Below are 9,369 nucleotides of genomic sequence, written 5' to 3' on the forward strand. Positions count from 1 at the left end.
TGGTTGCTGGAGTCCCTTCCCAGCACGTGCTGAATACCCACTGAGCCCAGTTAGCGGGAAACGACAACGTGTTCACCTCAGCAGCATGTTCAGTCATAAATCTAAAGCCCTTCTCGGTTGGTCACGTTACATTAAGAATCATCTTCTTACCTTCATTTCTCATCAAAGCTGAATTTATCTTTCCCTGCAGCAAGTAGATACAGCCAGACAACGTCTTCACTTTGTTGCGCGCTATGCGTTCCGTAACTGCGTTACTACATCGAAACAGATCTTTTGTGTGTCTGAGAAAAGACAGATAACACAAAGGAGAGAAATAAAACAGCATTTCCATAAAAAGGATCCAAAACTAGAGTACTGACATTCCATGTGAGACTGGCAGCATTATATATTTTTGGAGAGATATAGACACTGGCAGGCTGTGCTGGGTTTTCTTCTCTTAGCTTGGAAGAGAAAGAGTTGTGGCCTCATCTAACACGTGGTCAGGAGACAGAATGAACACGCCAGCCACGGCAGCCGTGAGGCACAGAACATCAGCCTGACACCAAGCTGCAGAAGCAAAATGGACTAAAGGACTCCATCCCGCTCATTACTGCGGTGACACCATTACACAAACTACAGAACTACCATTACACAGGTCAAATGTTTGTTTTCCCCACTGTGATTGTATTTATTTCTGCTCTTCCTGTTTAAAGAGAACAACTGAAGGAGCCCTTCTTCACGTGCAAAAATTGGAGTTAAGAAATTAAGGGACTTCTCCATGAGAAATAAAAAACAGACCCAAGCATTAAAGTAGAAAAATCTACAGGGGTGGGGTGGTGGTGTTTGTTTGTTTGGGTTTTTTTTAATATACTTTTACAACAATAACCAACAGACCAAACTACCGAACAGTATTAAGGACTCAGTTGTTCCAGCCATGAAACAAATGTCAGTTCCTACTACAGATCCTAGCACAGGGTATGGAGCCTCTGCCACCGCTTTGTAAGCTAGGAGATACTAACCACAAAGGAGTATAATACTCTTTTCCAAGGGTGTATTTTCATGTTGTCTTCAAACAACTGTACTGCATGCTAAGCCTCTCCTTTGTTTTGACACTTGTTTTCCTGATCTTGTCACTATTTGAATACAAGCTGACCAAAAACATAACCAAAAAACCCACAGAGACAGTTTTCAGGTGGATCAGCTGCCACCATGGTTCACCCTACAGCTGTAGGAGCAAATACTACAGCACTGAGTTTGACTCAAAGCAGCCACAAAACAGGATTTTTGTGAAATGATGTAGAAGCTCCTAAGACCACTAGTCAGCACCAGTTGGAAGGGGATCTACTAGACTCAGGTCTGGACTTTGGAATAATTTGCATGCAGGCACTCTATCTGCCTCTTGCACACAGGAAGGAATTCACTCTTCCTTGGTAAGGAAGCCGAAACTGCAGCATCACTCTGTACTACCAAAGGCTACGGGTCAGGTCTGTGAGGGTGCAGCTCCCGTGGCCACCTCAGCCCAGCTAAGGGGGGCAACCCCAGCACCCCTCAGCCCCCAGGAATCAGCACAGCAGCGTGGCAGGCTCTGAAGCAAAGGGGCTCAGCGTGCTTAGGCAGAGAACTGCGTTTCAAAACATAATGATAAGAGCTGTAAGCACCGTGACAAGGGCTAGGGTGCAAGCAGAGCGTCCCCGTGGCTGGGGAGGAAAGCAGCAGAAGCGTGGGGAGCTGTTTCCAACAGCTACCAAGATATTCCAAGGTTATAAGTCTCCAAGGTGGAGTTACTCAGCCAGGAGAGGATGGAAGAGCCTTCCCAGCTCAGGTGCTGAAAGCCCACCAACAGGTTTTACATCACATTTAAATCACAACATTTTTTCTTACTTCTCTTTTCCTTCAACACATATTGCAGTGTTATCATCCAGCACTTTAACTCTCCATTTGGTTAGGCAGACAGTTTTCTGTTATAGGGGAAAAAAAAAAGTAATTTTTAAATTAGACTAAGCTATGCAACTGGCCAAAGCCTCTAGGAAACCCAAAAAGCTCCTCACAAAAATACCAAGACTGCACCATACCTCTTACATTTTGTGATCAGTCTTCTATTACTGTTCAGAAAAAAGTTATCCATGAAAAACTGTATATATTAGCTAGGTTATTGCTAAAGTTTAGACAGTATTAGAACAACTAGATCTGATACTGCCAAGCGGGGACACACACCCAGCTGCAGGACCTCCATTTTGCATTGAGCAGCCAGCAAGCCCATTGCGCTTGAGCTGCGGTTTGGAAAACAGTGTGAAACCATACCACTGTTTAAAAAAAGCTGCTCAGAAAACTACTTTGTAACATCTGAAACTATCACTATTTCCCCTCAGGACTTCAGTGAATAAATTCCATCTAAAGGATGTTAGCCTTTTGACCCTGACCCCACCGGGTTCACACCGAGCGAGGAAGGGGACCCGGCACACGTGCCAGCACCTGCTCCATCCTCAGATCTGTAACAACATCCCCTCTGGCATCTTCTACCCAGCTACAAATCTTCAATATTAACAGATACCCATTGCTTATCTAAATCAAGGCTCATCATAACGGTTTTGGGTTTTTTTTAAAATGCAGGAAAACATATCAAACATGCTTGACAACAGTGAGGGAGAATGAAACTATTAACCTGCTTAACCTGAAGAGGACTGCAATCCCCCAGACTTCTCCAGGGAACAAAAGAAGCTCCCACCCGGGAAGGCATGTTCCACCTGCCCTGGGGTAATCCCTGAGGAAGGCAAAACTCCAAATACACCCCTTCCCTTCACATTTATTCAGGAAGTTTTACCTCCTGGCATGTACTGAACTGAAAATAAGACCTGCAGACTAGTCTCCTAGGAAAAAGATTCTTGTCCCACTTAACTCCACAGAAGTTTGGATATTCTGCAGGAAAGCCAAGACTTTTCCCTCGCCATCTGCTGTACAGATTCGGATTAACTTTAGAACCAGCCCACAGCTAGGAAAGATCCTTCCTCCTTGGCTTTGTGTAGGCAGCCAAGAGCTGGACTGGCCAGCAATTTGTTTCATGTCCATCATACCAACATGTGGCAATTAACATCTTAAAGAGAGCGGGTAGGAAGCTCCTTCAGGTAGAGAATGCTTTCAGCCCATACCATGGCTAAACACTAAAACAAAAGCCCTTTTTATGCAAAAAAACCCTACAAAAAAAAACTCGCCTGAATATTGTCATCTTGGAGTACAGGAAAAAAAATCATTTAGATGGAAAAGTGTTTATTAGTAAGATCTAATACAGTAATATTTAGTCTCTTCTGAGCGCTCATTACTTTTGACAAGAAAAAAGATAAATAAATCACAACTATGAGCTACAAGCAGCCCACAGGAATGTATCAACTGCCCTAAAGTATTAGGTTCTCCCACCTCTTGGTCTGCTTTGCCGGCAACGTGATCTGTACCAGGTTTATCCAAATGGACCTTACAGCCTTCTGTCAGCTTCTGCTTCCTCAGAATGTTCACTCTGGGGGGAGAGAGAATCACCCTGCAAAAGCACTGTGAGGGCTTCTGGGGATTAGTCTCTAGTTCCTCTTGCACCCCATGAGCAGCTTCCTTATCACCTGGCTGCAACTCTCTTCCGCCTTGATCAAGTTCAGTACATTTTGCTTCTCCATTTCTCTCCCTTTCTTCTAACTGACCCCCATTTTTTAAAGGGGTGGAGTTCAAATTCACAGAACTAGTCACTGTATTTTGAGGCATTTCATCATCAGTATCCATTACTTCCACACAGAAACTATCCTGATCCTCTCTGTTGGAGGCCACAGGCTCGGGGGGGTCATTCCCAAGCTGCTCAGCAAAAGCAGCTTCGTTTAACGGCTTTTCTGTAGCTGTGGAAGGAGGAATATTCTGCGTGATGGGGTTTGGAGGGGTTGGATCTGCCCATTAAAAAAAAAAATATAAAGAAATTAGTGATATTTGAGAACTAATACAAAATACATTCACAAAGTTAGCTGCATTTAGTAAAAGGAGGCTGCATTGATTAGCACCGCAATTGCAAAAGCTCTGCCTGTCTCAGTTAATGGTAACAGCAAGTCACTCTCTGCATTTCTTCAGAGTAGCTTTTCCTCACCACCAGATCAAAACCCCTGCTCTTACTGACTTCCAGATAGCCCACTTTTCCCCCAAACCAAGCCAATGCACATCGTATCCGTTAATAGCGGATCTTTACCACTCCTCCTCTCTTATTTTTCTCTGCAAGGAGAATCCATTAAGATACCTGTTTTCACAAAACCCAAAATCTCAAATATTTCCACCCTTCCTGACTTCAAGACCTGGACTTCTGGCCATGCTGCTGCTCTGCTGGGAGCTACACGTAGCCTTGGGTTTTGAGTTTTCAGATCAATTAAGTTCAGTTTGAAGTTGAACACTACTAAGACTCTGGCGCATGTCATTTTCTTCACCCGCATTTTCAAAACTGAATTACAGGACAGAAGCATAGACAGGGTCACTATCAAGTAACAACATGGAAAACAACAAATACGAGAGAATTTCTCATGGAACCAAACCGTTTCTCATTAAAAGCTAAGGGGGACCCAAAAGAAAGAGACAGCAAATAAGAGGTTTAGGACATTTTTTCCACCAAGTTTCACATTCAAATGACCAGGTGTTACCCTTCATCTCGGAAGAACTCTTAACCACATCAGGAGCCTGAAGGCAAATGGCTTTTGTTGTCAGGGGAGACAGCACACTCAAAAGGAGTAGCGATGTCAAGCTCCAAGGTCAGAAGCCTGCAGCCCCAAACCATAGATAAACCAAGCCTAAGGCCATCTCCAGGTTTGAAAAGGCAGGTTTGCAGGTTTCTTCCTCTATTTTCCACTGCACGCAGAGCGCGAAGAAGAATGATACTCTGCCAAAGCATGCGAGAGATGACAAGCAAGAGCAGAAACCCCAAAGAGAAGGAGGCTGTCACAGTGTTCCAGAGCAACACCAGGTACCTCTCTGCTGCTGCTGCAATTTCTGCTTTATCCGCAGGAAGAACTTCTGAGGGGATTCCAGTACAAGAGGGTCTATGGGTAGTGCTTTCATGGCTTGCTTCTCCGGAATCTTAGTGCAAAACAGTTCTGGAAAATCGTAATACAAAACAAAAATCTTAGAATTTGGGCAAGAAAAATATTTTTATGTTCGGGGCAGGGGAAGCAAAGTACATACTCTGTAATATATTAAACTCCACTACACAACAACATGTTTTCTTCTCTTTCCAAGATGGCTGGGCACTGCAACCTTACCCTTCTCATCAGTGAGAAACACCCTCAAGTGTGTGTCTGCATGTGTGGGCATAAGCCAACCCACAGCAGTCACCAGGAGCTTGCAGGTGCCCACAAATGGGACATCTCTCAGAGCAGTAAGGCCTAACAAGTAGCACCAGTACCAACCCCTTTTGCTATTGGATTTAAAGTCATTATCGGTCTGTGATGTGATGATGCAAGGGTAAAAGTTGAGCTTTGGAAATCTGCTGTTAGAAAGGAAAGAACACTTCAGGAGCTTACACCTTTCCTAAAAAAACAGAATCACATAATGGTTTGGTTTAGAAGGGACCTTAAAGCCCACCCAGTGCCACCCCCTGCCCCGGGCAGGGCCACCTTCCCCCAGCCCAGGTTGCCCAAAGCCCCGTCCAACCTGGCCTTGAACCCTTCCAGGGAGGGGGCAGCCACAGCTTCTCCGGGCAGCCTGTGCCAGGGCCTCACCCCCCCCTCACAGGGAGGAATTTCTTCCTTACATCTCATCTAATTCTGCTCTCTGAGTTTAAACACATCATCCCTTGCCCTATCTCTACACCCCCTGAGTCCGTCCCCCCTTTCAGCCCTGGGGGGCCGCTCTAAGGTCTCCCCGGAGCCTTCTCTCCTCCAGCTGAACCCCCAACTCTCCCAGCCTGTCCTCACAGGGGGGCTCCAGCCCCCCAGCATCTCCGTGGCCTCCTCTGGCCCCTCTGGAGCAGGTCCGTGTCCTTCTGCTGTTGGTGCCCCAGAGCTGGACCCAGCCCTGCAGGGGGGTCTCCCAGAGCGGGGCAGAGGGGGAGAATCCCCCCCCTCACCCTGTGCCCACCCTGCTCTGGGTGCAGCCCAGCACACCGTTGCCTTTCTGGGCTGCCAGCGCACGGTGCTGGCTCACAGGCAGTTTCCACCCTCCAACCCCCCAAGTCCTTCTCCTGGGGGCTGCTCTCCAGCCCCTCCTCGCCCAGGCTGGGTCTGTGCTGGGGATTGCCCCGACCCTCGGGCAGGACCGTGCCCTTGGCCTTGTGGAACTCCACGAGGTTTGCAGGTCCCCCCTCTCCAGCCCGTCCAGGTCCCTCGGGATGGCACATCCCTGCCCTCAGCGTGTCCCCGCACACACAGCTCGGGGTCGGCGGGGAACTTGCTGAAGGGCCTCGATCCCGCTGTCCGTGTCATTAATGACGATATTAAACAGTCCTGGTCCCAGCCCCGAGGACGCCGCTCGTCACCGCTCTCCACTGGGACATGGAGCTGCTGACCACAGCTCTGAGTGTGGCCATCCAGGCAGCTCCTCACCCCTGAACATTCCACCCATCAAACCCATGTCTACCCCACTGAGAGGGAAGGATGCTGCAGAGGACTGTGTCAGAGGCCTTACAGAAGCCCAGCGAGATGATATCCGTAGCTCTTCCCTTGTCCCCTGACGCAGTCCCTCCACCCTAGAAGGGCCCAGGTTGCTCAGGCAGGACTCGCCCTTGGCACAGCCACACTGGCTGTCCCCAAGCACCTCCCTGTCCCCCGTGCCCCTCAGCACAGCTCCCAGGATCTGCTCCGTGAGCTTCCCAGGCACGGGGGTCAGGCTGCCAGGTCAGCAGTTCCCAGGGTTCTCCTTCCTACTTTTTAAAAATGTGGGCAGTGCTTCCCTTTTTCCAGTCACCATAATAATACTTTCATCTCATTTTTACTGTATCCAGCAGAAATACGGAGAGTAACGAGTGGTTTTATGTTACAGCCAGGAGATTTAGGAAGACTTCTTCACATCTAACTATAAAACGAGGGCAGGGCCACCTCCACCACTGCAAGTTCTTTGAGAACAGCTCCACAATCCCCCAGTGAAAGCAGTGTACAGCTGCCCATGCTGCTGGCCAGGCAAGACAGGCTGAGCACCTTGCCTAGTTTCCTGCAGTTATCTCTTAAAATGAACACAGACAAACCAGGCAGGTCTTAACCCCCACCCAAAACTGGATAAAAGTTTACTACAGGGGATTGCCAAGTACTGCACTTGAAAGAGGAACACACGTAGTGATGAAGCATAACCCTTCTGATCAGCCAGGCAGTATTTCAGTTGGTGTCCCACTCTGGGCACTCGCAGCGTGAGAACAACAGGGCAGCACCGTGGGACACCTTCCTCGTTAAACTATCTGTCACCCTTAGAGATACTCGGGAGGCAGAAGGAAGGCCCTTCCTTCCCCCTCGGCTACAGCAGCTTTACAGGCAGGGGCACAGCGCTCCCAAATTCCCATTATGTCTGTCAGAAACAGAGGATGAACTGGAAAAGCCATCAGAGCAGGCAGCCCAGGGAAACACCCCAAAAAGATTTGAAAACCCAAACAATTCTTCCACCAGCCTCTCATTTCTGTATTGATCGTGGGGAATAGTTAAAGTAATAGTTTTAATTTTTGTAAAAAAACTTATTTTTAACTTTTAACTTCTTTTTAACTTTCTCTGAAAGTGTCAATCCCATTCACAAACAGAACAGAGGGAGTTGTTAAAGCCTGACTGAGCAAGAAAGGGAAAAAAAACCATGGGAGGGATTCCTATAAGGTAAGGAAAGGGGAAGAGAAATCAGCTGTGCTATGGACACATCTTAACATCCATCCAAACTTGTTTTTTCCTAAAATAAAGAAAAAAGAAACAACGCAAACGCCCGGGGGAAAGTACTGGCACCAATAGTTTTTACACTTACGAACACGCACTGGCTGCCTTTTCCAGAGCCTGGAAGAGTCATCATCCAAAGGCAGAAGAAAGTCACCCCGAGCTACACGTTAAACGCGAGAGAACCTTCCCAGAAAAATCAAGCGAACAAACCTTTTTCCAGCTGGATGTACCCAGCGAGCACCTCGGCGGGTCCCTGCCCGCCCTCCTTTGTGACCGGTTTCTTCAGCCTCCGCCGCAGGTCCCAGGGATTGAGGGGGGGGGACAGGATCAGGTCCCTGGTGCGGGCGCTCGGCGGCGCCTTTCCGGCGGGCAGCCCGGCGCCCTGCTCCCCCCGCAAGGCCCGGGCCTTCATCCGAAGGAAGATTTTAGACGGGGACTCGTGGGCGGGAAGCTCGCTGGCCCGTCGCTTCAGACACCGCCCGGGGCCAGCGCCGCCAGCCGCCGGGGCCTCGGCATGGCTCTCGGCGGCCGGGTTCTCCCCAGCTCGGCTCTCGGCGGCCGGGTTCTCCCCAGCTCGGCTCTCGGCGGCCGGGTTCTCCCCAGCTCGGCTCTCGGCGGCCGGGTTCTCCCCAGCTCGGCTCTCGGCGGCCGGGTTCTCCCCAGCTCGGCTCTCGGCGGCCGGGTTCTCCCCAGCTCGGCTCTCGGCGGCCGGGTTCTCCCCAGCTCGGCTCTCGGCGGCCGGGTTCTCCCCAGCTCGGCTCTCGGCGGCCGGGTTCTCCCCAGCTCGGCTCTCGGCGGCCGGGTTCTCCCCAGCTCGGCTCTCGGCGGCCGGGTTCTCCCCAGCTCGGCTCTCGGCGGCCGGGTTCTCCCCAGCTCGGCTCTCGGCGGCCGGGTTCTCCCCAGCTCGGCTCTCGGCGGCCGGGTTCTCCCCAGCTCGGCTCTCGGCGGCCGGGTTCTCCCCAGCTCGGCTCTCGGCGGCCGGGTTCTCCCCAGCTCGGCTCTCGGCGGCCGGGTTCTCCCCAGCTCGGCTCTCGGCGGCCGGGTTCTCCCCAGCTCGGCTCTCGGCGGCCGGGTTCTCCCCAGCTCGGCTCTCGGCGGCCGGGTTCTCCCCAGCTCGGCTCTCGGCGGCCGGGTTCTCCCCAGCTCGGCTCTCGGCGGCCGGGTTCTCCCCAGCTCGGCTCTCGGCGGCCGGGTTCTCCCCAGCTCGGCTCTCGGCGGCCGGGTTCTCCCCAGCTCGGCTCTCGGCGGCCGGGTTCTCCCCAGCTCGGCTCTCGGCGGCCGGGTTCTCCCCAGCTCGGCTCTCGGCGGCCGGGTTCTCCCCAGCTCGGCTCTCGGCGGCCGGGTTCTCCCCAGCTCGGCTCTCGGCGGCCGGGTTCTCCCCAGCTCGGCTCTCGGCGGCCGGGTTCTCCCCAGCTCGGCTCTCGGCGGCCGGGTTCTCCCCAGCTCGGCTCTCGGCGGCCGGGTTCTCCCCAGCTCGGCTCTCGGCGGCCGGGTTCTCCCCAGCTCGGCTCTCGGCGGCCGGGTTCTCCCCAGCTCG

General features: G+C 51.5%; 1 protein-coding gene across 1 annotated transcript in view; it reads right to left on the reverse strand.

Annotated features, from left to right (window-relative positions):
- Positions 1-9,369, reverse strand: part of MIS18BP1 (MIS18 binding protein 1) — a 22,784-nt gene that overhangs the window by 13,056 nt on the left and 359 nt on the right. The window contains exons 2-6 of the mRNA XM_026849163.1: positions 8,043-9,365; positions 4,959-5,084; positions 3,391-3,899; positions 1,861-1,937; positions 151-281 (exon numbers count right to left, since the gene is read on the reverse strand). Of these exons, the coding sequence (XP_026704964.1) occupies positions 151-281; positions 1,861-1,937; positions 3,391-3,899; positions 4,959-5,084; positions 8,043-9,365 (2,166 nt within the window). The remainder of the gene's footprint in view (positions 1-150; positions 282-1,860; positions 1,938-3,390; positions 3,900-4,958; positions 5,085-8,042; positions 9,366-9,369) is intronic.

The sequence above is a fragment of the Athene cunicularia genome (genome assembly GCF_003259725.1).
Source record: "Athene cunicularia isolate RWA chromosome 5 unlocalized genomic scaffold, athCun1 chr5_part1, whole genome shotgun sequence".
Classification (NCBI taxonomy): Eukaryota; Metazoa; Chordata; class Aves; order Strigiformes; family Strigidae; genus Athene; species Athene cunicularia.